Source organism: Hyaena hyaena, unplaced genomic scaffold (assembly GCF_003009895.1).
Source record: "Hyaena hyaena isolate Hyena2069 unplaced genomic scaffold, ASM300989v1 scaffold_1129, whole genome shotgun sequence".
Lineage (NCBI taxonomy): Eukaryota > Metazoa > Chordata > Mammalia > Carnivora > Hyaenidae > Hyaena > Hyaena hyaena.
This window is the reverse complement of record NW_024081761.1, coordinates 43,513-69,085: the sequence shown is the minus strand read 5'-3', so window position 1 is coordinate 69,085 and position 25,573 is coordinate 43,513. Positions and strand designations below refer to the sequence as shown.

At 52.1% G+C, this 25,573-nt stretch overlaps 3 protein-coding genes across 8 annotated transcripts in view; 1 reads left to right on the top strand and 2 right to left on the bottom strand.

The window, feature by feature from the left end:
* The window catches only part of PPFIBP2 (PPFIA binding protein 2), a 147,803-nt gene extending 134,571 nt beyond the window's left edge, over positions 1 to 13,232 (top strand). For 3 of the 4 annotated variants that reach the window (XM_039222436.1, XM_039222438.1, XM_039222437.1), the window contains 9 exons: positions 4,001 to 4,151; positions 4,444 to 4,555; positions 4,797 to 4,885; positions 5,190 to 5,312; positions 6,469 to 6,594; positions 7,260 to 7,448; positions 8,795 to 8,971; positions 11,434 to 11,499; positions 12,768 to 13,232. In XM_039222436.1, the coding sequence (XP_039078367.1) occupies positions 4,001 to 4,151; positions 4,444 to 4,555; positions 4,797 to 4,885; positions 5,190 to 5,312; positions 6,469 to 6,594; positions 7,260 to 7,448; positions 8,795 to 8,971; positions 11,434 to 11,499; positions 12,768 to 12,839 (1,105 nt within the window). In that variant the 3' untranslated portion in view covers positions 12,840 to 13,232. The other variant, XM_039222439.1, reaches the window with a different exon arrangement.
* A 3,005-nt stretch (positions 13,233 to 16,237) lies between these two features.
* On the bottom strand, positions 16,238 to 24,835 carry LOC120224210 (NADH-cytochrome b5 reductase 2). 3 transcript variants are annotated; one of them, XM_039222430.1, is made up of 9 exons: positions 24,815 to 24,835; positions 23,412 to 23,579; positions 23,042 to 23,114; positions 20,532 to 20,638; positions 20,129 to 20,258; positions 19,453 to 19,536; positions 18,632 to 18,717; positions 17,402 to 17,501; positions 16,238 to 16,506 (listed from the first exon to the last, which is right to left on the bottom strand). In XM_039222430.1, the coding sequence occupies exons 2-9, from the start codon at positions 23,484 to 23,486 to the stop codon at positions 16,334 to 16,336; spliced, it is 828 nt and encodes a 275-aa protein (XP_039078361.1). In that variant the 5' UTR covers positions 23,487 to 23,579; positions 24,815 to 24,835; the 3' UTR covers positions 16,238 to 16,333. The 3 variants fall into 3 exon arrangements, with proteins under 3 accessions (XP_039078361.1, XP_039078360.1, XP_039078359.1); XM_039222429.1 differs by lacking the exon at positions 24,815 to 24,835 and adding an exon at positions 24,409 to 24,544; XM_039222428.1 differs by lacking the exon at positions 24,815 to 24,835 and adding an exon at positions 24,065 to 24,250.
* OVCH2 (ovochymase 2) overlaps positions 24,113 to 25,573 on the bottom strand; it is a 36,648-nt gene continuing 35,187 nt past the window's right edge. The window contains exons 16-17 of the mRNA XM_039222434.1: positions 24,378 to 24,503; positions 24,113 to 24,189 (exon numbers count right to left, since the gene is read on the bottom strand). Coding sequence (XP_039078365.1) covers positions 24,113 to 24,189; positions 24,378 to 24,503 — 203 coding nt within the window. The remainder of the gene's footprint in view (positions 24,190 to 24,377; positions 24,504 to 25,573) is intronic.

Below are 25,573 nucleotides of genomic sequence, written 5' to 3'. Positions count from 1 at the left end.
CTCCTGTACAGGGTGCCTGTCCCACCCACAAAATACTACATTTTTATTGTTAATTTTATTTGCATATGTTTGTCATTTTTAGTGAGTTGTCTGCATTTTTTTGCCCATTTTTGTTAATGTCTGTCTGACAAATTTTTATCTTCTCTCTCTATATTAAGGTATTAAACTATTTCTAATTGTGATAAATTATTTTTTAGGCTCCTCACAGAATTTTACTTTATTCTCTGACAGTTTGATATATGGAATTTTTGTTTCTGTATAATGAAGTTCGTGAACTTTTCCTTTGCAGTTTCTTCCATGTTAATTTTTTCTGACAATTTTCTTTCAAGTTCATTTATTTTGAGAAGGAGAGAGAGAGAGAAAGTGTAAGTGAGGGAGGGGCAGAGAGAGAAAGAGGGGGAGAGAGACAGAATCCCAAGCAGGCTCCATGCTGTCAACCTATGAACCAAGATCATGACCTGAGCTGAAGTTGGATGCTTAACTGAGCAAAAAACTTGTGTTCAAATCTTATACTTGGGGATTTATTTTGGCATGTGGTGAGGGGTAATTTTATTTTACCAAGAAAAAGCAGTAGTGTATAAGGTATAAATCAGGGAGACTCTATCACATGGTTGGATCTCATCTTTGTACAGGGATTTTCTGAGTTTGTCTCTGGAGTCAACTGCTGTTTGGAACTGTAGCTTTATGAGAGTCTCTAATCAGACTATTTTGTTGCCTTTCTTCCGTATTCATGGTCAGTGTCAGGTTTATCCTGAATGTGAGAAAGCCTAAGCTTGAAGGTCCTTTACTTGCACCTGAGTGTCTTCTAGGATCTAGACAGTGTCCAGTCAATGTGCTGGCATTGGCCATGGGTTTTGCAAAATTTTCCTAAGGTATTTTATTTAACACAACCAATTTTTGACTGCCGACTCTCTACTCCAGCCTTCCCTTTGTCTATACATTACCTTCTATCAGATGACTTTGGAGTAGCATGGGCATTTTAGGGAATCTGGCTAAGGGGAAATTTAAGTTTTGGGTATACATTTAGTTTGAGTTTGTTGGGATATGCATATGTGGTTTGCAGTCACTTCATGTTTAGTTGACTAGCTGTCCAATATAAAAATGGCTTCCAGGGTTACTGCTGCCTCCCAGTGTACCAGTTTGCCCAGCACTCTGATACAAAGATGCACAGCTGGAGATCATGTCCCAGTATGAATGTGCACTCTGATATAAAGAGGCAGAGTTGGAGATCGTGTCCCAGTATAAATGTGTCCTTTGGCACTCAGTAACAGAAGTATGGGGTGGTGGAGAAGAAACATTTCAAATGTGTAAAACCAGAAGCTATTCTGTGAAACCTTTTTCCAGTCGTTAGATCTGCAAAATCCCAGGCCAAGTGATTCAATTCTCTTGGATGCTTAGTTGAAACAGAAGTTCTGTCTCGGCAGAAATGCACTAACGAAGTGTATACAATTATAAATGTGCCATATGTACTCCCTCTTTCATGGGGATGGCGTATCTGATAACCTGTTACATCGTTTTAACTGCGATTTGGAAAGATGTTTTGGAACATGTCAGTAAAGCAAGGGGTTTGGCTGTGTCTGAAAGGTATCTTCTCTGTCCTCTCTAAATTGCTTAATAACACGTTCAGCTAAGGCCCTGGGCGACCTCGGAACTCAGAGAACCTGCTGGTGGGGGAGGGGCGGAGTAGCATGGCAGGAGGAAGAGGGTGAAGAAGCAGGGTCTGCTACTGTGGGAACAACCCAGGGGTGCGAGGGTGAAGAGCATTTACAAAGAAGGACATGGGAATTCTGCCGAACACAAGCACCAGAGCTCTAGACGGTTCTGAAAAGCTATACAAGACCAAGGTTTTCAAATTATCTCAAAAACACTTAATTTTTCCTTCAGAGCTGAAATACTCTTCTGATATATTGAATACCCATTTTTATCAATTTCCAGAAACAAGAAAAGGAATGAAATTAAAAACTAATATAATGTGAAATAAAAGTGATAACATGCACATTTGAAATTGAAAGTATTCTGAGGCGCCTGGGTGGCTCAGTCGGTTAGGCATCCGACTTCGGCTCAGGTCATGATCTCACAGTTTGTGGGTTCGAGCCCTGCGTCGGGCTCTGTGCTGACAGCCAGCTCAGAGCCTGGAGCCTGTTTCAGAATCTGTATCTCCCTCTCTCTCTGACCCTCCTCTGCTCATGCTGTCTGTCTGTCTGTCTGTCTATCTCTCTCTCTCTCTCTCTCAGAAATAAAACATTTTAAAAAATTAAAAAAGAAAGAAATTGAAAGTATTCTGACATTAACAATAAACAACACCAATAAAATTGCAGATCATACCAAAAGCGGTAATTCATTAAAAGTAAAAGATAAATTCTAAACAAAATCCACAAATAGATTCCTAGATTATTGTTCCTATTAAGTAATGAGTCATATGAGCACACTGGAAAACTGAAAATCTCTTGATTTTTACATGACGGAATACATCAACAAAGGTAACAAACTCATAATATGAGTTAATAAAAACATGTAGATTTCCATAAGGTTTTTCCGTTTCATTAAATTTGTAATTTTTTTGTGATTTCTCATTTTAAATGGGAATTGTTCCCCAATTTCATATTCAAATTTTGTACTTTTCTTAATCAGATGCCACCCCCCCCTCCAAATTTTGTAAGTTCTAGGTCTCACAAAACCTGGATCTATACCCACTCATGTTTCATTACGATCCAGGCTCCAGACTTCCAAGTGGCTGGCACTTACCCCAGGGCACCTAGAATCACATTTTCTTGTCATTCTGGTCTTCTAACTCTTTCACTTTAAGAATAACTCAGCCAGGCGTTCAACAATAATTTTTTTTAACCAGCATGTTGGGGGTTCTTCCCTGGAAGGGAAGAAACAGACTATCTGGTTTTCTACATGCCATAAATCCTGCTTTATTTTTTTCCAATGAACATAGAGTTGCTTTGTCAACCTCCCTCGCCCCAGACTCCATTGAGGTTTCGAGTGTACCATTATAGTCACACGTTAAATGAAAAATTAATGTCTTTAAGAACTGATGGCTTTGTAATACCCAGCCATCCTGTCTAGGAACACGATCTAGTTCTTCATTTATTCATGACTCGATGCTGCTCAGCGGAGTGTTACAGTTGCCACCTCTCCCTGCACTGACCCCTACCGCCCCCTTCTGAAACACAATAGCTACACATTGCTTGTAAAAGCAACTCCTGGACATTTTATCACTCTGGTTGCTATGAGTGGGAGTTTTAAATTATTTTAAGAGAAATGTTAGTATCTGTGCTATGGATTCTGTAAGTCCTGTAAATATCACATATGTGTCTTATAAGTAGCCACCTTACTACTGAGTTCTCTTGGCTTTTCCAGGTAGGCAGTTACGTCATCTGAGAAGAGTGGTGGCTTGCTTTCCCTTCTGCTTTCTGTCCTCCTCCTCTCTCTTCCTAAACCAGCTACACTCTCAGACCAGTGGGATTAGTCCTGATTAAAAATATTATTTTTATTGACTTTAATGTGAATGTCCCTAATGCTTCATTAATAAAGGATTAGCTGTTTAGAAGTTGTTTTTAATTTTTTTTTTAATGTTAGAGAACTGACTCCCTTCTCCTAGCTTTCTGTACATTTACCTAAAAACACTGTTGATCATCAAATCTTGTCAATGACATGATTAGTTGTAGAATGTCTTCCACATGGAGCGTGACTCTGGGCTTGTGGCACATGGTGCCTAGTAAGTGGACAGACTGCGCATGAACAGAGCCTCCTGGGGATCACAGAACCGCCTCCTGCTCTCAGTTGCTGCAGATTCTAAATTCAGACCAGGTGTTGTCACGGGAAACTCCAGAGTCTACCGCAAATGATTGTTAGAGTGGAATTTTGTACAACTAGATCCCATGATTTCGGGATGATTTAAAACATCGTTCCCTTTTTTATGAGGCTCTGTTGTGTTCAGATGCAGCCTCAGGCTCTCCCGCTAACCGAGACATGCTGTCTTCCTGCTTCCCAGTGACGCCGGGGCCCCCTTTGCCCAGTGGAGCACAGAGCGTGTGTGCACATGGCTGGAGGACTTCGGCCTGGGTCAGTACGTGATCTTTGCCAGGCAGTGGGTGACTTCTGGCCACACTTTACTGTCAGCAACCCCTCAGGACATGGAAAAGGTAAGAGCTGAGCCCTGGGAAGGATGTTCCCATTTCTCCTCAAACCAGTGTCTGGGGAGGTGAGGCCCCCATTCTCTATCCCCTGCCCTTACACACACACACACACACACACACACACACACACACAACACACACACAAGGGTGAATCAAAGAGGCTGAGGTTTCCTCTGTCACTGCAGGTTGGTCCCCTGCACTGTGCAGGGGACCCCTGCCACACCACCCAGACGTGACACCCTCTGAGGGGCAAAAGGCCAGCTGGAGTTCCACATCTGTCTTCATCTTTCCATTTCAGGAGTTAGGAATTAAGCAGCCTCTGCACCGGAAGAAGCTGGTTTTAGCAGTGAAAGCCATCAACACCAAGCAGGAGGAGAAGTCCGCACTGCTCGACCACATCTGGGTGACACGTAAGGACAGGCACTATATATAGTAATTTCTGGCAGCTCCTAAGGGGAAAGAAGCATTTCCCTGGGAGTATGTGCCTCACAGACTGTAGTCTGCTTAGGAAAGGCACATAGATTACTAGACCTTGTGGGGAATACAGCTGAACTTCAGGATGATGATTGGTTGTTTTCTGTTTATTTATTTGCATGTACAGTCTCTCATTCTTATGAGCCCTAACACACCCATTTCTTCTGGTTTCTGTAGGCTGGCTTGATGATATCGGCTTACCCCAATACAAAGATCAGTTTCATGAATCCAGAGTTGATGGGCGGATGCTACAATACCTGACTGTGGTGAGGATTTTCCCTTTCAGTGTTTCAGTTCTCCCTGTGAGCACTCAGCTCAGGTATTCCCACAGCAGTTACTTTAAAACTGGTTCCACCCCTTCCCTCACATTCTTGGGGTCTTTAAGTAGTATTCATCACATAAGAAGTCCGACGTAGCAGAGTATGAACACTGTGCTAAGAAAAGCTGGTGCGTCCACATACACCTTCCTGAGATGTGGTAGACTTGTCTGTGTGTGGTCTGGGAAGGAACCTTAAGGATCTTAGTCACTTTGGAAACTTGGATTTATTAACCAAAACATTCCTCTTCCAGAACGATCTCCTCTTCTTAAAAGTTACGAGCCAGCTACATCATCTCAGCATCAAATGTGCCATTCATGTGCTACATGTCAACAAGTTCAACCCCCACTGCCTACACCGGCGGCCAGCTGATGAGGTAAGGGCAGAACAGTACCTATCCTGGTAGCCCTGAGTCAGGACACGTGCAAGATTAGGTGTGAGAAAACAAGAATGACCTCAGCACAACATCATGGCTGCCCTTCGGACCAGGGTGCTTGGGATTCTTTCCTTTGCTAGTGCTTCATGGTGCCCCAAACACCCCTGTTGCCTGTATTTTGTCCCACAACAGACATCAGGCCTCTAAGCTCCCACCGCTCTTGAGGGAGACACATGCTCAGGGCCAGAGGCAATAACAGCAAGTCTTTCAAAGCCATTGCAGTGATCAAAGATGATGTGCAGGTGGAGCAAAGGAGAAGGAGGGAAAAACAAAGTAGACGGATGGGGTCAAAGTAGGCAGAGGAGAGAAGGAGCCAGACATTTCAGAACACGTCCCCCTACTTGTAGATACGAAATTAACTGACCTCCAGTCCTAGGTGCACAAGGGATCCCTGAGCAGGTTTTGCTAGAGAAGAAATCACATAGGTAAACACAGCAACCCTCATTCTGGAGAAGTGCCTGGTAATGTTCTACACACCTCAGAGCTTTTGTCGGGCCCCGTCTCCTGTATTCCTAGGATCTAGTGTAATGCTGCTGTGAGATTAACTCTACTTTCTGAGGGATTAAAAACTCCTCTACTTCTAACTTCCATTTCATTTTTTCCCTATTCAACAAATATGTTTTGAATGCCTTCTGTGTGTGAGGCACAGTGCTGGGCATTCTGAAGACCAAGATGCCACTTAGGTGTAAGTGTCTTAATGTGTGTTCCCCTGAAACATTTGTCCACACCATGGAGATCTTTTGTCGGTAAAACACTTGGCTCATAGCCCTCTTTAAAGTTCTGTGGAAGCATCGAAGGGATGACTCCATGCCTTCATTTACTAGTCCCAGTGTTAACCAGATGATGAGGTTGTCATGGGATTCTGTGTCATCAGCTATCTCTGTGTAGAAGATCTTGCAGGCTTCCATGAGAGCTCACTTCTTGGAAACTGGAAGGGCTCTCAGATGTCTGGGATGGCCACCTGGATCTTTGGGCATGAGGGCTGCCTTCTGGTCAGGCCTCTGGGGCAGGCTGATTTACATGGGCTGGCCCCAGAAAAGACCACAGCTAGGACCTATTAGACCTAATTGTTTCACTCTCCTTCTCCCTCTCACAGAGTAACCTTTCTCCTTCAGAAGTTGTGCAGTGGTCTAACCACAGGGTGATGGAGTGGTTGCGATCTGTGGACCTAGCGGAGTACGCGCCCAACCTTCGTGGGAGTGGAGTCCATGGAGGCCTCATTGTGAGTGGCTCTTCAGCCCATCTGCTTTGGCATAAACTGAGCTATTCAGAAACTTCTTTCTTAATGGCCAGATATAAATCCTAGTAAAAAATATAGTTCATCTGAAGCCCTTGCTTGCATCAACTGAAATCTCAAAATATTTGATAATTTGCAATTGGGAATTAACATGCCTCATGGAAACAAGATGGTTTCTGGAAGAACTTCCATAGCAACAGACCCAGAGGATTCCAGGACGAATGGGTTGCATGTCACACTGCACCTAGAGGAACACAGTGGCTGGGGAAGTGAGAGGCTGGCCACCAAAATGTAACTTCCTGTTTGCCACAATATGATCATGATTGTCCCTCACATCTGTCCTGTGGTAAAGCCAGTGGGGAAATGAAGGGATGGTTTGGATGTCAGAGTGGGAGACCGTCTTATCCCAAAAGTCACAGCTGTCGGCTGACCTGTGAAAATGAGGCTGTCAGTCAACAAATGGGTAGTGAGTACTCAGAGCCAGGCCCTGTGCCAGGTTAACAGAGGGGAGTGGGACACGGGACAAGTGGATGAGCTTCAGGCCCTGCTCTGGAGGCGCCCCTGGGCCCACGGAGGCCTGTTTCTCAGTGTTACCACCTAGAGCCATCGGTAGTCCTCACTGGGTGGCTCTGTCTGTGGTTTCTTCGTAGATCCTGGAGCCCCGCTTCACCGGGGACACCCTGGCTATGCTTCTCAATATTCCACCACAGAAGACGCTCCTCAGACGCCACCTAACCACCAAATTCAATGCCCTGATTGGTCCTGAGGCCGAACAGGAAAAGCGAGAGAAAATGGCCTCCCCAGCCTACACACCACTGACCACCACAGCCAAAGTCCGGGTGAGTTGCCAGACCCTCTCTGAGACGGTCTCAGGGGCCCGCCTTCTAGCGCTCATGTTATACTGAGTTTGACCCGGTGCCTGGAGCCAGGCCGGTGTGTGCTGTCTGGATGAGGAGGCTCTCTCAGTCCGGCCCCAAGAGCTCCGTCTCCTTGTCTGTGTTTGTTAGGCCAGTTCCCTGCCACACTTGGGTCCAAGGAAGAGAGGACAATTTTCTTTGCACAGACACCATGTCCAGGAAGCATCTATTCTCAGGCAGCTAGTGCTTGTCCACTATCCCGATGCAGCCTTGACTCCTCTTGCAAGTAGATGAATCCATGATTCTGAGTTCCCCTCAGTCAGGTACATCTGTGTGCTGTGATGCCCTGGGGGTCTTAGAACTGTCCTGGGGTGCCTGGGTGGCTCTGTCAGTTAAGCATCCAACTCCAGCTCTGGTCATGATCTCATAGTTCATGGGTTTGAGCACCGTATTGGGCTCTCTGCCGTCAGCACAGACCGTGCCTCAGATCCTCTGTCGCCTTCTCTCTCTGCCCCTCACCCCCCCCAAAATAAATCAAAACATTAACAAAGAAGAACAACAGCTGTGATGCCAACACAGAGAGTGCTGCTGTTCACAACCGGCCATGATTGCCTGTGCTGTGGAGGTGGCCAACACAGAGTGGTCCCAGGGGCCCGAGATGATACAAGCACCAGCACCACTCACTGGGGCCTCTGAATCCCACAAACCCTGTTAGAACTGCCTGAGCCACACTGTCCTCAGACTGTGTCCTTCTGAGACCGCAGGCCCCCAGACAGAACTTCCAGAGGCCAGGCTGGTCCCGTCCCCAGCAGCACAGCGATGCCTAGGTTTAGCTACAAGTCATGCATCGACCTCCTTCCCCAAGGGAGCAGGACCAGAAGTGTGTCTGGGGGACACCAGCAGAAATAGTGCTGGGTGAGACGAGAGCAAGCAGGAGGGGCCACCTGGGGCTCTCCAGTGTGGCCTCCCCAGGGCAGAAGGCGCCGCGAGTATCTGATATGGCAGCTGTGTGAGGCAGGTCCTCCACCCCAGCACCCTCTAGAAGCTCCTAGGCACCCCCTCCCACCCCGGGGGCAGAGGGGAAGTAGAACATCACTTGTGGGACAGAGGGGCGTGAGTTCCTCATACACAGTCTTGAAGGAGCAAGATTCTCCTTCCTTGTTCAAGATTACTAATCTGTCGCCTTTCCCTAGCCAGGAGCTCTATTTTGTTAAGGATTTTTCCTAGAAGTAGTTTGCCTCATTCCTCTCCTCATGGGCCTGCTCTTAACTATATTGTGAGTCCTGTCTGCACCCTGACCTGATAATCTTGCATTTGTTGTGTTTTAGCCAAGGAAGCTGGGATTTTCACATTTTGGAAACATAAGAAAAAAGAAATTCGATGAATCGACGGACTACATTTGCCCAATGGAGCCCAGCGACAGCGCTGGTGACAGTCACAGGGTCTACAGTGGCTACCGGAGCCTCAGCCCTCTCGATGCCCCTGAACTGGGTGGGCTGGACCAGGTGGGACAGAGTAGCTGATGGCCTTGTTACCTGTCTTCTCTGTGCACCCAGAGCTTCACAGTAACACTGTGTGTGTCACCATATAACTGCACCGCACCCCCTGCACCTGTGCATGCCTTGCAGAGAACATTCCGGCTATTGTGCACCCCAGACCAGTGTCTCTTTGAACTCGGAGGGTGGCCAGGGTATGGAGTGGCACTTTTGCTAAGGGGCCAGGCTTTGGGGACTGTTGCCAGAGGTGGACTTGGAAGGAAGGACACAAAGATGCTTGTATATTTTTGTAATTCTTCATGGCCATGTTCAGCACCGGTGGAAACACACGAACTTGGACACAGGTCCAGAGGTCATGGACGATCCCCAGAGGCTTGCTCTCAGGCCCCTCCACTGAGCTTCAGCTGAGGGGCAATCTCAAGTGCCTTAGGCCTGTGGCTGCAGAGTCTTGGCCGAGATCCAAGGGACAGCAGCAGGGATTTCTGCCACAGTGATGGTAACTGTGTTGTGCCTTACTACAGAGGTGGTTGCTTCTTTCTGGTAATAAAAACAATATTTATGTAGAAAGCAAACAGTGCCATGTAGCTCTAACCTCACTGGGGGAAGAGAGCTGGGCACAGCTGGAGAGGGAGTCCTGTGTACAGCACGGCCTGGGAGCTGGTGGCACCGTGTGGGTCTTTGGCCAGGTGTCACCTGACACTATGCCAAGTGTCATGGATGAGGGGGCTGGAGCAAGGAGGGACCCTGTATCCTTCAGAGGGGGTCCGTCTGCGGCCTCCTCACTTCAGGCTCCACCCACCTGCCTCTATGAAGCCAAGGGGAACCTTGTGTTCCCTGACCATAGGTCGCATCTGTCGTGCAGACCCCAAAATTGGTTTCTGTTTCAGAGACATGAGCCACCTAGGGGGTAACGGGGGAGACTAGAAAGTGGCCTTGCTGGTACTAGCCTCTTTTCTTTCGTGTGGTTTGTCAGCGTCTCCATTACTGGCCTGGCTGGGCCCATCACCATCGTGGGGGTTGGTCTGTCTGTTGGCAGAAACGGAACAGCCCTGTCCTCCTGATTTAGTCTGGCTAACTGATAATGGCTCTTCCAGATGGGCCTTGTCTGGATGGGGACTGAGGGAGAGACACGTCTTGCCAGTCTGGATTCCTGCTCATGAGATTCCAGTTTGCCCTGGGGCAGGGTTTGGCCCTGCTGGGTCCCCTGAACCTCGTCTGCAGAATAACAGTGGCATCGTGACTGTCTGGTGGCAGGGGCAGGGCTTGATGGCCCTGCAGAGGGCACTCTGCTTCTGTCCCAGATGGAGACATTGCTAAGGTTCGCTTCTTAAACTACCAGCAGCCCCAGAGAAGGCCGATAACCACAGGCCATGACCTCCTGCCCCACACTGCCCCCCCCCCACAGCCCCCTGCCTGCTGAAGTCAGCCAGTGAGAACTGGACAAACTCTCCAGCTGGCACAGCTCGTGCTTGATCCCAGTACCCAGGACACTAAATGACAGGCGCTCCTTAAGGGCCGGTACCTGGGCCTTGCTGTCATAGCCCCAGGGCAGGCTTGGGCGCTTCTTTTTTTTTTTTTTTTTTTTTTTAATTTTAATGTTTTATTTCTGAGAGAGAAACAGAGACAGAGACAGAGGCAGCGTGAGCAGGGGAGGGTTAGAGAGAGAGGGAGACAAAAAATCCAAAGCAGGCTCCAGGCTCTGAGCTGGCTGTCAGCACAGAGCCCAACACGAGGCTCGAACCACAAACTGTGAGATCATGACCTGAGCCAAAGTTGGACGTTTAACCGACTGAGCCACCCAGGCGCCCCAGGCTTGGGCCCTTCTCTCCTGTAGTCTCCTGGTGAGAGACTCTCTCCTTGTGCCTGCTATCAAACCCCATATGGATTGGGTCACTAAATCTCTGTGAGGCCTCAAGCAAGTCCTGTATCCCTTTGTCAGCCTCAATTTTCCCAACTAGAAAATGAGGGGCTGTACTTCCTCACAGGATGCCTCTAAATCTACAATATCTAAATGGGCTTAGGGAAGGAGCAGCCCAGCAGCACCTGAGGAGCCAGGGGTCAAGGGAGGCTCCTGGTAGTGAGCAGCTCCCTGAAAGTGCCCGCCTGTATGTACCTGCCCAGGGTCCTCTCAGCACCAGAAATTGTGGCTGTATTCAGCACCCGGAGGCCTTCATCCCCGCCACTCCCTGCTCCTGGAGCCAGCTGGAGCACCGAGCATGTGTGGAAGGGCTGCTTCTCACAGACCCTCTGTGCTCTGCCCGTGTGCCCACAGTGCTGGTGCCCGCGTGTGCGCATGGCAGTGTGGGAGACTGGAGGCTCCACCCTTCCCAAGGACAGAAATCGCATGTGCTCTGCCCTCCTGTCACTCCCCAGACCTGCCCCCCCACCCCCCAGGAAAGGACTTGCATGCCATGTCTGCGAACCACAAGCTGAGTCCACGTGTGCTGACCAGGCTGCCGCCCGTTTTACAGATGGCGCCTTCGGAAGGCACTGTGACGCAGATAGGGCTCCTCTCCCAAGACATTCACCGTCTCACGGTAGGATTCCCACCCTCTCCCCGCAGCAGGACGGGTGCCGGGGTGGCACCGCGAGTTTGGTGCAGCAGTGCACACGGCCTGAGACCCTACCCCACCCTGAACCTGTGTCATCAGTGCCTGCTAGGGATCTGAAGGATGGGGCTGGGCATGGTGGCCTGAGCTGGGGCCAGCTATGGTGGAAAGCAGTCCAGAAGCCTCCTCCACTGGCCTGCTGCCGGGCCTTGAACCGGCCCTTGAGCAGGGCCTTGAGCTGCTTGGGGCACTGAGACGGGTTCTGGGCCCTGAGCTGAAACCAGCCAAAGTGTGCCAGGTCTCGGTCATCTTCCCAGGCTCAGGAGGAAACAAACCACAGTGCTTGGCAGTTCTGGGCCACCTGCCCAGTCAGCCCGGTGCCCGGGCCTCATCCCAGACCTGTAGGACACTGTTCTGCCCTCTTACCCATGGCACATGTATTTCCTGTCATGCCTGTGACCTCGTGGACATCATGGGCATGTGTACACATGATATGCCTCACAAGGACAAGCTGCATCACAGGGAGGCAGCGTGTGTTGGGGGAGGAGCCACTTTGGAGTGAGGCCAATCTGGTTTAAGGCCCTGCTCTGTCTCTAACTAACTCTGGGACCTCAGGCAAGGCAGTCTCTCTCTGTGCCCCGGCTTAGTTATCTGTAGAGCGGGGCTCACAATGTCCTCCTTGCAAGGCTCCTAGGGAGGCTAGGGCTGGCAGTAAAAGACCAGCCACAGCAAAGATTCACATTTTTGAGGGCCTGTGCCTTCAACTGCCCATTAGTCCCTGGATGGTCCCCTCACTGAACCCATTGGCTGTAGTATCTGTTCACATTAAGGCTCCTGTCACTCCCTCACTTACTGATCTATTGAGGCACATTAAGAAGACTGTATCCAAGGGCAAGATGAAAGTGGAGGGGAGGCAGGGTGGTCTCCCTGAATCCAAATGGGACCATTTTTATTTAACTTTTTTTTTTTTTTGGCTTACATACTGAAATGAATGCACCCAACCTTGCCCTCATCACCACCAATAGGCCTTTAGTGGTCTTGAAATAGCAATTTTACCTCTAAGGTATGAGCAACATATGGTCTTGATAGTGCTGTCTCTTCTGATTCAATGTGTGGGGTCCCTGGAATCCCATGAACTTAGAGGTTGCTAGTGTCAGACAGGACCACTCCAGTGTCCCACTGCTTCCCAGGTAGCTGCCGCAGGGCAGCCTTGGCCAAAACCCTGGTCAACTACCCCTTGGGCCGTGTCCTTTCAGACCATGCTGAGCCAGGACCAGCTGCTGAACGACTCTCGCCCAGCCGCTCCCAACTCTGAGGACTGGAGATGACGTTCTTCATGGCCGAGAGGCCAGAGAGGCATGTGTGGGGACCCCGAGTCTCTGCTTCAAGGGGGTGCTGGCACAGCCGCCCGCAGAGCCCAGACGGGCTGGCAGGACATCTCGGACATGGGTGCTGACAGGAGCGAGCAGAGCGGTGAACAGACGTCCCGGAGGTGGCCCCAGGGGCCTTGTTGTTTCCAACCGTACTGTGCTCTTCACCACAGCTTTCCTACCTTTTATACTTTCATACATGGACTGTACCCCACGTATTGAGGTGGGAGGGCAGTGACACATCAGCACATCAGTACAGACTCGGTGGCTCATGCTCTTCCTGGTGACAGCTGGGAGGTTCTTACGCCAAAGGGAAAGGGCAATGAGTTCATAAAAGCCCTGCTGGAAGAACATTCTGAAAACAGTGTTCTGGCTGTCCAGGAGCGGCTGAGCTGGCTCGAATGACAGGGTCCTTCCTGGGCCGCTTCCACACACAGGGAGTACTTCATCCCCAGGAACGTGGCCGGGGCGTGGGTGTTCAGGGTGAGCGCAGGGAAGCAGGGATGGGGCTCTCTTCCTGCTGCCCTGACTGCCCTCATCCTACCCTCCTCTGCAACAGTTTCTGGTTGTCACCACCAGGCCGCCTCAGGTCTGAGCAAAGACAGCTCCCACACGCGCAGGCAGGCACTGGCACCCTCACCCCAGCTGACCTGACCAGCCGCACAGGCTCCAAAGTGCAGTTGTCTGATCAAATGGCTCCCCCCAGTGGACAGCACTTGCATACCCCAAAGCACCGCTTCCACCACGGCCCGCCATCGTCCCAGAACAGCCTGTTCTCTGGGAGAGGCCCCACGTGCCCCAGCCATACTGTCCCCCCCAACCAGTCTCCCCACTTGGGACAGTCCCACCCTTTTCCTCCCTGTGATGGCTCAGGTCTTCTCTCTCCTGATTTCCAAAGCTGGTCTCCTCCTTGGTCCATCACCTTCCCAGTTGGTCCCTCTACACTACCCCAGAATGGCCTTCCCAAAGCACTGTTTTGATCCTGTTACCTTTCTGCTAAGAAACACTTCAGTTCCAGAAGCCAGAGTAGAGGTCAAGAGCCTTTGCCAGCACCCAAGGCCGTTCAGAAGCCATTCTGTGGCCTGTGCCTTTCCCTCAACGTGGGACCTACTTTTCTCCCGATCCCCTTCACAAGGCCCAGCACGACACTGCTGCTTAGGAAGCCTCCACTGATACATTGGTTAGAGGTCCCTGTGTCCCACTGTGCAGTCTGCCCTTGAGCCTGAGCCCTTCCTGGCTCACCCTGAAGTAGTGTGTCCTTCTCCCTTTCTATAGCCTCTCAGCACAAACTCCCCAAGCAACCTGCTATGCGTGGGCTCTTGTACAACTAGAGTAAGAGCCAGTCCTGGTCCTCAGACTGCTCAGGGGCTCCACGCTGCCACGTTCCCCATCCACCCACCCCTTCATATGTGCAGGTTAAGCATGTTCCATGCCAGGCTAAGAAGGGCTACAGATACAGGCATGGATGTCAAGGTCTAAGGGTGCTGATGATCTAGTAGGGGGTACACATCTGTTTCAAACAGGCGTGTGCTGAAAGTTACAGATGCTCCAGTGGAAGTCTCTACAGCCTGGAAGAACAAGTTGTCATTTTAATGGAAAGCTGGGAGGAGAGGCCTGAAAGGGACTTGGATTTCAGAGATGAACCAGGTTCCCCAAGTGTGCCAGAGGGGAGAGGCACTCCAGGAAGATGGACTTGGACCATGCCAGCACATCCCAGGAAGTGCCCCAAGCTGCTAAGACCAGAGCAGTTTCTCAGCCTCTGCCCTGCCGTCACTTAGGGCTGAATAACGTGTGCTGGGGGCTGGTTTGTGTGTTGTAGGAGTTTCACACCATCCTCTACCCATGTCTGCCCACAGCACCCCTCCTCTGGTGTGACCACCAAAAAGGTCTTCAGACTTTGCCAAATGTTCTGTGGGGGGCAGAACTGCCCCTAGCTGAGAACCACTGGGCTACGGAATGGGGTAAAAGTGGGAGGCCCAGGGAAGGAAGAATCTGGTGAGGTCAGCCGGAGTCAGACCAGGAAAAGCCCTGTGAGCCAGGTCCCAGTGATTTATCTTAGAGACACAGGTGGCCAGGTGGGAACTGGGGAAAGCAGGGGACAAGCATGGGAAGGTGTGTGTTAGAGAAAAGTATCTGCGGGTAGGTTCTTCCTCATCCTATAGTGCCTGGCAGAGTATCTTTCTCCAAGTAGGGGATTCGCTGAGGGTGCACTGAACACATGGATGAGTGAAGGCTCACCGCCCACCACTGCCGCACCCCTATCAGCCCTCTGCAAGACCTTCCCTGTAGGCAGGGTTCAGCTGCACTTCAGTGAGATCTCTAGAGCCGTCTTCCCCTGTCCTCTACCCCTTACACACACACATACACTCTCTCTCTCTCTCTCTCTCTCACACACACACACGCACGCGCACACACACAGTGACACCAAGTTGCAACACCACAATCCGGTTTTTGCAGAAAGGGACTGTCTTGGAATTAAGCACAGCCAGGTCTGAAGCCCAGCTCTGCCACCGCCTGTTGGAATGACCTGGGGGCAAGAACTTCATCTTGGAGCCTCAGTTTTCTCATCTGTAACTTGGAGAATAACTTCCCCCCCACCAAGAATCTCTGGCTTCTTATGAGAACGATGAGAAATAAAGTGCAGAAAGGTTCTACCCACTCAGGTAACAGCAGCACATCAGCCTGGCCAGGAACAGCAGAGGCTGTCGTGGTCACTGTGATCATTTGGGTTTAGCAAAGTGTAGGATTTAAGGAGTAGCCCCTGGAGCCTAGTCCCATTTGCAAACTCAGAAGCTTCTGTACTAACCACCCTGGGGGCCACATCAGAACAGGATGGTAGGAAGACCACGGCCCTGACCTTCCTTTGTTGTACAAAGCTCAGGGAGTCCAGCCTTCCTGGAGTCTGCCTCCCCTGTGGATTTATGACTGCCCTAATACATTTGAACATCATTCCCACTTTGGGAATCTGCCACAAAGGAAAGAATAATCCACGTGGAGGGTACCTGGGCCCTCTCGTACAGAACACCCTGAAGAGGGGTGTTCAAGAGATTGGGAGCTGATGTGACTCCATTGGCTTCTTCTGGAATTCTGCCCCTGCACTTTTGCCAGTCCTGACCTCCTAGGGACAGACATGTAGGGCTGGCCAAGGCCATCTAACTGCCTAGCAGGTGCCCCAAAAGCCCTATTTCATGAGCTGTCTGCTTTGTACTGAAGCTTATTTCACTCACCTATGGGAAAAGCTACGAACTGAGCCTCCCAAGCAAGGCGGGCTCAGAAACCAGTTTGTCTCCCTCCTCTGAACGCTTCGTAGGCCCACACCCAGAAGAGGAGCGATGTGCACAAGGGTGCACTGCAGGCACTTGTGAACATGCACCACTTTAATGTGCTGATGTGGAGCTCACTCTGAAACACAGGAAAGGGACCAGGCAGAGGTGCTAAGAGCAAGGGCGCTATTAGTAAGTGAAAATCATGTCCTTGGTATAACCCAGTTTCTCCAGGTTCGGGTGAGCAGCCGTCTGGATCAGGGGCGGGGGTCCACACACCAGGATGAAGGTGGACTGCCCGGGAGGAGGGAGGTGCTCCTTGATCATGTTAGCGGTGATGTAGCCTGAACTGTACTTCCAGCCTGAGATGAAGCAGAAGTAGAAAAAAGCTGTGGGGGTTCCAGGTGGAGTCCCTGACCCCAAGCTACCTGCCCCCCTCCCTAAAGAGGGAAGCAAGGCTGCTCTCCAAGGCTCAGAAGCCTGCACTGCTGTTCTCTGTAGAGAAGCCACAAAGTTAAGGACGTGGTAGGCTCAGGCAGCCCTCAGATTTATCCACCCCAGATCCCAGGCTCACTGTGGGGACCCTGAGGCCCCCAGCAGGTGTCTGATGCTGCCTGCACTGTCAGGGATGGAGAACACAATAGCAAGGTGTGGTCTGAATCAAGGTCCATGATCTGGGACCTTGCAGGCTGGGGTTTGTGGCTCAGTTGGGGGACACCCTCTGCTGGGCAGTGAGCTATATGACAAGGCAGGTGCAGCTCAGTGCCACAAGAGAGTGACAGCCATGGACGGTGCGCTGCACGTGGTGGTGGCCATGTGCTGGCTAGGGTTGCAGCAGCTGGCTGGGGCTCAGCATGTGATGACTGCTATCCAGGAGAGTCTGGGTGGTAAGGGAGGAGGGATCAATGGCCATATTAGATGCAGTGTGTATGATATCTCTGTGGGATGCTGTGCCGAGTGTAACATGGACTGGGCGTTCAGACTGACCCAGTGACTCAGTGTCCCTCTGTGTCCCTCCTGAGGTTCAGCACATGTATGGAGTGCTGCTGAGATATCAGACACGTGCCCTTGACTGCTCTCACAAGCAGGTCATCCCAAGTCCTCTCTCCCTCACATTCCTCCATTTCCCATGTGGAGACAGAGCTGACAGTCTCAGCCCCCAAGCACAGTCCCAAAAACCAAACAAACCCAGGGCCTAGTTCCTGAGGCGGGTCAAGGGTTGGAGCTACCCCACAGTGGGGACAAGGGGGATCGTACCAACAGGAGGCCTGTCCAGGGTGTACCACAGGCTGAACTGTTCCGGGTGAGTTCTGGCAACTTCTTCAAGCTCCTTTCTCACCAAGATATCCTCCTCTGCCTAGAAAAGAAGCAACATGAGCAAAGCCCCTCCAGGGACATCCTGCTTGTCCCTGGGTCAGCACACATGTACCCAAGCTGCCCCTGCTCTAGTTGAGTGCTGTCACCGTGACTCCTGGAGCAAAGGAAGGTTCTGCTGCACTTCCTGTACTACCAGCCCTCTCATGGGTGGAGGAGGTAGGCTGTGCCCCAGAGGCGGGCACTGCCCTCAGCTGGAAGGACACGGCTGAGCACGGACAGGGGCCTCACTCTGATGGTCCAGCCCTCCGCCCCCATCCACACGGAGCACCAGGCTAACCTGCTGGGCTGGACAGAGCTTGGGGTGGGCCCAGGACCTCTTGCAGGGAGTGCAAGGGGCAAAGGCCGTACTGTAGAAGACCGCACCTAACACAACAGCACTGGGGAGCTACGGGAGAGGAAGGCAAAGGCTGGAGCTTCATCTGGGGAAAGGGAGCCAAAGCCACAAGAAACCTGGCCCAGGCTCAGAGGTACCACACAGAGGACCTGGATCTTAAAACTCTTTGCGATTCTTGCACCAGCAATCCTACTTCGGGGATTCTGTTTAAGAATATAATCTAAAAGGCATCAAGCGTAGGCAATATTGCATCCTTTACAACTGGGAAAATTGAAAACAGTCTGGATGCCGAAGATGTAGTAAATTACGGTGCAACTTGATACAGACTGATGAAAATATATCTAAAGAGTTTTGATGAGAAGGAAGTGCCTATGTGGTAATGTTGAGTGAAAACACAAAGCAACATATATATGTGTGTGTGTGTATGTAATTGCAAATATATGGCTTGTACAGAAAGGAGAAAAGTCAAATATTTATACATTTTTGTATTTTCTGAAATTTCAACTGAGGCTATCTATGACTTTATACTCAGAAAACCAGAATTACATATTAAGAAAGGAAGGAAAGCTTCATACTTATGGTGGCTGTGGGGACACACAGTTAAAGAAACAAAACAAAAACAAAAACAATAAAATGGAAATCCAGGCCCTCCCCCAAGGCTGCAGGCACCAGAGCAGGGAGACAGCTCAGTCGGGGGAGGCATGAAGGCAGAGGCCCTGCTCAGCAAACATCCCATCCCACCCCTGCGAGCTCAGGGCTGACTCGGCAGAACTGACCTGGTTGGCAAAGATGAGGGACATCCTGGTCCTGTCGTTGGGGTTCTTGATGATGTGGCGAATGAGCTGCAGCATGGGCGTAATCCCTGGAATGGCAACAGGCGGGACACGGCTAGCTGCTCGCTCTCCCTCTCTGGTGCCTACAGTCCCTGGTCTGTTAATGGTCTTCCTTAGCTGCAGGCCTACTTTTCTCATGTCTGCCCCCAAAATTCAAAGTGGAAAACCGCCCCCCCTTTTGGTTTCCCCCTCCAATGCAGCAATAAGTCGAAAGGCCCTTTCTTGCTTTCCTGTGGCAAGATGGAAGGAGACTGGCTCGGAACTGAAGGTGGGCTGCACGCCCAGCTCCCTCACTTGCTGTCTGACCACGGTGAGTCAAGTGCCCGGCTGCGTGTCCCCATTTGTAAAACAGAATTAATGACAAGTAAATGTGTTCATTTTACGAGTGCCCATTATGGTGCCTGGCATATTGTAGGTGTTCCTACACATTTGTTCTATTCTTTCAGGCACTCATTTTCAAGGGATGGGGGAGCATCAGGCTTGACCTGGACCCAGGAGCCCCTGGGGGACCATGTGTGGGCCTACTCAAACTCGGTCCCCAGACCCTTCTATGGTCCCCTGCCTGACTTCCTGGGGCAGCCACCACATTGGGGAAGGGGAGCAGCGAATGCAAGGTTGGTTTCCAGGCCTATCATCAACCCTACACTCGCATATAAAACAACTAGGGGAGGGTCTCCCATGCCACCCCTTCCAGCATCAAATGAGTCCAAAGTTAAAAAGCTCTCGGGACCCACGCTGTGGATGAAGCCCCAGAAGCCCCCTACCTGTGCCCCCAGCAATCATTCCCAGGTGACCAACTACTGTTTCCTCAGGCTCACTGGTTTTGGATGGTTTGATTGAAAGCTGCCCTGGAAACACAGAGGATACTTTTGAATTCTGCGGCTCTTGCCTGAGAGCTTGCCAAAGATCCCAGACTCTCTCTGGGACTCCCCGGAGGAAAGTCCACCTGAGGAAGTGGCTACACCATTCTGAACCGGAGAAGCCAGTCAGGGTGGCCCATTCCACCAGTCCCGGTGCCCTAGTGCACAAGGTGGAAACAGAGGCTGGGCCTCCTTCAGGACTCGCTGGACCTTTTCTTCTGAGGAGGGAGGGGGGCACGCTCAGCCACAGCAGGGAAAGAGTGAGTCGGTGGTGAACATATGAGTAAGTGAATGAGTGTGGATGCCATCCATCCATCCATCCGTTCTGCACAGCAGGCACCTCGTGTATCAGGCATTGTGCTGGACAGACAGTGGTGAGGAAACACGCCAGCACTCCCTACCGTAATGAAGCTTACATCTCATCAAGTGTGAGTGTCGAATGAATGTATGAAGACTTCAAGGACAAGTCCACGTGACCCAAACCTGAGACGTTTTCTAACACAACCACAGGAATTGATTTCCTCCTGGCGGGAAGCCTAGTGTAACCCCTCCCCTCACCCCCTCACCCCCACCCCGGTACCTGGCTCATGGTAGAACAGGTGACCTGTGGGCCCTCGAAAAAGGATGGTGTCCCCAATTTTCATGTTCTCCAAGTACTGGGTCATCTTCCCCCCTTCTGGATAATTGGGATGTACATTTTTGAAGTAGATCTAAAAAGTAAAGCAGCCTGGTTCTCACACTCTCAGACCTGAGGCCATGGCTGCAGACAACTCAAAATTCCATTTGCCCCAGGAAACCTTGCAGAGAAAATCCTCTGTGCTCACAGTTGCTCTCAGCACCCCTTACGACTTTGCCAAACCAACAGCTACACTGTTCAATGACGGTGCCGGAAGGTCTTTCCCAGGACACGAGGCCCCCTCCACCCAACCACCTTCAATAGGCCTGTAAGGGTGAGGCAGCCGGACACAGCAGGCACCATTTACCTTAATAATCAGATCCACAAAGCCTTGGTCATCATCACTGGACACAGGCGTGTAAGCCCTGACCACCAGAACACCATCAATTCTGGCCAAGAGATGGACATAGTTACCTGCAGAAAAAGCATCCGGTGTTAAATCTGAGCACAGCTGGCCTAAACAGGACCCAGGAGTCCCGCACAGGACTTAGCTTCAGGGAAGTGGGTGCATGTGTCAAGGTGCATGGGGCAGGGCCACGCAGACAAGGAGCCCAGATCCAGGATGCCTGGGTCCCAGGCCTGACCTCGTCACTCTACATGCTGCCCTGGGCAAGTCATGTCACCTCTCTGGGTGAGTGGGGGGTGATTCACCTGCCCTGCCACCATCCCAGGGGTGTGAGCTTCACATGAGTGCACGCTCACTGTCATCAAAGTACTCTCTGGAACAGGAAGAGCTCATTAAAGTTGGAGGCTGAGTATTAAAAATAACAGAAAGGAGTGCTTCCCCTTTAAAGCAAAATATGTTGCCTTCACAAAGTCATTCCTTCTCAGCCTGAGTGGATCAGTGGGGTCTGTGAATGAATCACGAGCCCCTCATCTGTCTCCTGCTGCTCGAGCTGCACTAGGCTCACAGGCAAGCTGGGCCCCAGGATTTGGATACTGCAGACCAGGAGTTCTAGAAAGGGTGTTCTGTCTTTCTGGCCAATGGCTCTGCTCGAGGGGCAGCAAGAGCAAGAGCAGTAAAGTTTCGAGCCATGGAATTCTGCCCCTCCTGGGTCGAACCGAATGGACCAGGTATGGCCAGAGACCTACAGATGGTGGCTACAGCCCGGTGTCACATAGTAGGTGTGGCCACTCAGATTGCTGAGGGATCTAAAGTGGGAGCTTTGGTGACTAAGACAAGCAGTGACGAGGGCAGGAGCTACCATCAACAGATGCTAAGTGACAGAGGCCAGACAAAGCTTTGTGCCATCTGAGGGAGTAGAAACTATTCACGGAAAAGATGGAGCGGATGTGCAGACAAAACCAGAGACCTGGGGAGACACAGAAAGGAGGAGGAGGAAGAGGAGGAGGAGCTGCAGCAGCAGAAGAGGAAGCCCTAAAAGTCCTCAGGGTCTGTGAGGAGGCCCGGAAGCCTGAGGTGCAAACAATCGGGGTTAAGAAAGGACAGGCGCTATACCAGAATTCAAGTGAAGGGAAGAGGAAGGGAAGAGAAAGAAAGGGAAGGAAGAAAAGACAGGTTCAGTGACTCTGGCTGAGGCCTGGCTAGGCATCAGGGATGCGCAGAAATAAATGCCTGAGGCAGTTTCCTTTCAAGAACACATGTGAACCTGGAGTCCTCAGAAAGTCTCTCTCCAATGTAGCCATTCTGGGCCTGGCCTGCCGTGTCTGTGCTGCCTGGCTCGCCCCATGTCTAACCTGCTGTATTTCCTCTGACATGGAAAGCATCCGTGATCACTGAGTCCTCATAGCAGACTCTCCCAGAAGCCTCTAAACTACCTGTCACACTAACTTTGCACCACCTGCACCAGGGCACAGGAGAGGGTGGGTCATGGCAGGTTCTAAGAAATTTCTATTTCTCTAAGTTTTTCATTCTTTTAGCCTTCTTGCCAATAGGATTGACTCCACAGACCAGGCAGAGGGCTGGAAGGCAGGCGGACACTGAGCTCTTGTGGATGGAGACAGAGAGGAATCAGCGAGGAGGCTCAGGCCAGGCTGACTGCCTGGCGAGTCATTTCATCAGCTGACAGAGGAGAGGGCAGGGTTTAGTCCCACATGCACAGGACAAGGAGGTCATGGATTAGGATCTCCACCAGGCTGGCAAGGAGCACTTAGCGATTTGTACAAAGCTCTGAATCCCCAAGCTGTGGTCGTAGCCAAGGATTTCTACCTCACCAACACGGAATTGGGTGCCTGGTGGTGTTACAGACAAGAAAGGGGACACCTCGGAACTCTAGGACCGCTAGGGCTGGTATTCACAATGGGTCCCTCCTTGTGTGGACCTGAGGCCCCTGCTGAAAAGCCACACTGTGTGGGGAAGACACACCTAACTCCACCTCTAACTCTGTCCTCTCCACACATTCTGGGCCTTTCTCCTGACTGCAGGGAAACATCACTTCCTTCCACCCCTCACATGTACATGGCACTTGGCACATTCTGAATTTTCTCATCTATCAGTCACTTTACCTTACCAACCCAAGTGGTGGGCAGGCCCGGGAAACCCCATTTCAGAGACTGAGGCTCAGAGAGGTTGAAGGACTTGCCCAAGGTTGCCCAGCAAGGAGCCTGTGATGATATCCCAGACCTCCTGATTCTAGATTCACTTCTTTTCAGTGCTCACTGAGACATCACTTCTGTGTCAGCCCAAATCAGACACTGAGAAGAGAAATGGACTGTCCCCAGGCCTACCTCTCTACCTCTCTTGAGCTCATCTGTCTTAGAAAAGATAACAGGGCGGCCGCTACCCCCCAGCTGAGTTTCTGAGAGGAGCAGAGCCTGCAAGGCCCAGTCCTGGTGATGATACCAAACCCCACTCACCTACAGGAAGCCCCAAGACATGGTCTGGTGAGGGCAGTCCAAAGCGGAACCTCCGGGTGTTGTGGCTGATTTGCTATAAAACAGAAAACAGAGGCAGACTGTCAGCTTTCTAGAAGCCTTTCTGGGCAAGTCAGGTGCCTAAGAAAAGAGTTCTATTTGGGACCATCCCAGCACACATAGACGTGGGCGCGCGCGTGCACGCGCGCACACACACACACACACACACACACAGGCAGTGGGGAGCAAACTGGAGGCCCTGAAACAAACGCCTGTCCCCCTGCCCTGCCTCCTCAGCCAGCACATCCCCTACCACTCTGGTCCTCTTCTCTTTCACAGGCTGACAGCAGAAGGGGTGGGCTGACTCCATTACCTCTTTCTCAATCAAAGGTAGCGGGTACTTGGTTTCAGAGTCCTGTAAGGTGATAGGTCTCTTCCCTGAGTTCATGTTTCTCAGGGCCACTGTGACTCCAAGGACAGTGATGATGAAGAGCAGGGACGGGTCCTAGCCAGACACAGTGTGAGCTGGGCACCTCAGGTCCTGCAGGAACCAGGGAAGGACAGTGCTCAGGCACAGCAGCACCCTCCCCACACCAAAGGCACAGAAGAGGCTGGGCTGTTCCCAAAAGAACAGACAGAGGCAAAGGTAATAAAACAATGGGGGCTGAGCCTATGGTGGACCCGGAGGGTAGGGAGGGGTCAGCTGCGGATCAGACCACGCCAGGCAGATGGCCGATGGCCAGGGAGTGCTAATGTCACCAGGCTGGCCCTTTCTGCCCATCTGCCTCCAGCCTGGCTACATCCAAGGGTGCAAGTCCTGGGAGTCCCCTCCTGGAGGTGATGACCCTTCTTCTAACCCACAATCTAGAACTTGGTCCCAGCCCCCAAAGAACTAGAGGTGGATAGGCCTGAGTCCTCCAGCAGTGGCTGCGTCTAGGCTGGGTTGGGGCTCACTTCGCCCGCTACTGCCCCATCCAGGAGAGGTTGGGGGGGGTGAGTACCTTCGATTTAGGGGTGCTCTATTACCTTAGCGCCTGAGACACACCAGCACCCTCCAAGGCAGGCGAAGGAGGCCTAGACTCTCACCAGCAGCCACTTGGGCCGGCTCTCGATCCCGCCGCCCTCACTGTCGCCCGACCGCAGCCAGCCGCCTAGGGACCCGGGAAGGGCCGCGGGGCTCCCTCTCACACCCTACGCCTCGCTCCCGGCCGCACCACGCCTGCCCCGGCGCCGCTCCGGCCCGCCCCGCTCCCCGCCCCCCGCCCCGCGCGGCGCCGCCCAGCCCACGCCCTCGCCCGCCACGCCCGCCTGGGGCCCCGTCCGACTCCCGCGGCCTCGCCCCGCCGCGCCGCCGCGCCCTGGGCGCCCACCCGGAACCAGACGCCGAACGTGTCGTCGAAGCGAGGCTGGCTGCGAGGCCGAGGCAAGTCGGGCGCCCGCAGCTCCGCCTGGCGGACCCGGAAGCCTCAAAGCCCCCGCGGCCGAAGCGGGGAGAGGGACTAGGCCGACAGCACGCGCCGGCAGATCACGCTCACCGCCCCCTCGCCCAACCCCCGCACCCGTCCCCGCAAGCCCACCCCGTGGGGCCCCCAGTGTACCCCCCGGCACCCCACGCGCTCCCCGTAGACCCCCCCCCGCGTAGCCCCCCGCACCCGCCACCACTCACCTCCCCGCGCGCCCTCTCAGTGGAGCTCCCCCCGCGTACCCCCACCGCTCGCCTCCCCGTGGGTCCCCCGCGTACCAAACTCCCCTCTGATCCCCCCACCGCTCACACACCCCGGCCCCCGGGGCCAGCAGAGTTCCGTGTCGCGCTCTGCCCCGCCCTGCCCGTGGGGCCGCGTGTGACCAGAGGCTGCCACTGCTGCGGGGTCCCTGTTCCCAGAGACCATCCCGTGTTTATTCGTGGCCCCCTCTCCATCCTGCCCTTCTCCCTGCACCCTCTGAGCAGCGCGGACGGAGAACTTCTGCGCCTTGCGGAAACTGCCAAGACTGGAGGAAAGCAGGGGCGACTGAGTGGTAGGTAGGAAGGGGATGCTGATAAAAGAAATGGGAATTCAGGCCAATTCAGAGAGCACACGAGTATATCCGTTTGACGCGCATAAAGAGCTCCTACTCTGAGCCTGGTCCAGTGCTGGGTGTTTGCCGGGGTGGAGATGTAATGGAGTTAAGGCATTCGTTCAAAACGCTCATTCATTCATTATCTCTTGGGAGAGAGACAGATGACAGGTACCCAACACCAGACCAATAGGAGGCAGAATGGCAGGCATAGGTTATGGGGGTTCTCTGCAGCACATTTCAGAACCTCAGTAACCCCTCTCCTCCTGGACCTGAAGGGAGACAGAGAAGCTGAGAAAATAGATTCCCACCCCAACCCCAGCCCCCAAACACACACCAGCACAGGCACATACATGGTGGACACTTCTAACATCTGCAGGTACTAGGATGTTACTGCAAGATATCTTAATTACTGACAATCTACTAAATGTAAAATGATGACTTGTGAACCAAATACCATAGCTGAGAGAGTTGAACATT

What these genes read in the sequence shown, in the direction of transcription:
- LOC120224210 (XM_039222430.1), bottom strand. Translation starts at nt 23,486, where the DNA reads ATGAACTCAGGGAAGAGACCTATCACCTTACAGGACTCTGAAACCAAG. An exon ending in TTGTGGATCTGATTATTAAG is followed by an intron (nt 20,259 to 20,531) that starts GTAAATGGTGCC and finishes TTTACTTTTTAG; the next exon opens with ATCTACTTCAAAAATGTACA. An exon ending in AATGATTGCTGGGGGCACAG is followed by an intron (nt 18,718 to 19,452) that starts GTAGGGGGCTTC and finishes TTGCCATTCCAG; the next exon opens with GGATTACGCCCATGCTGCAG.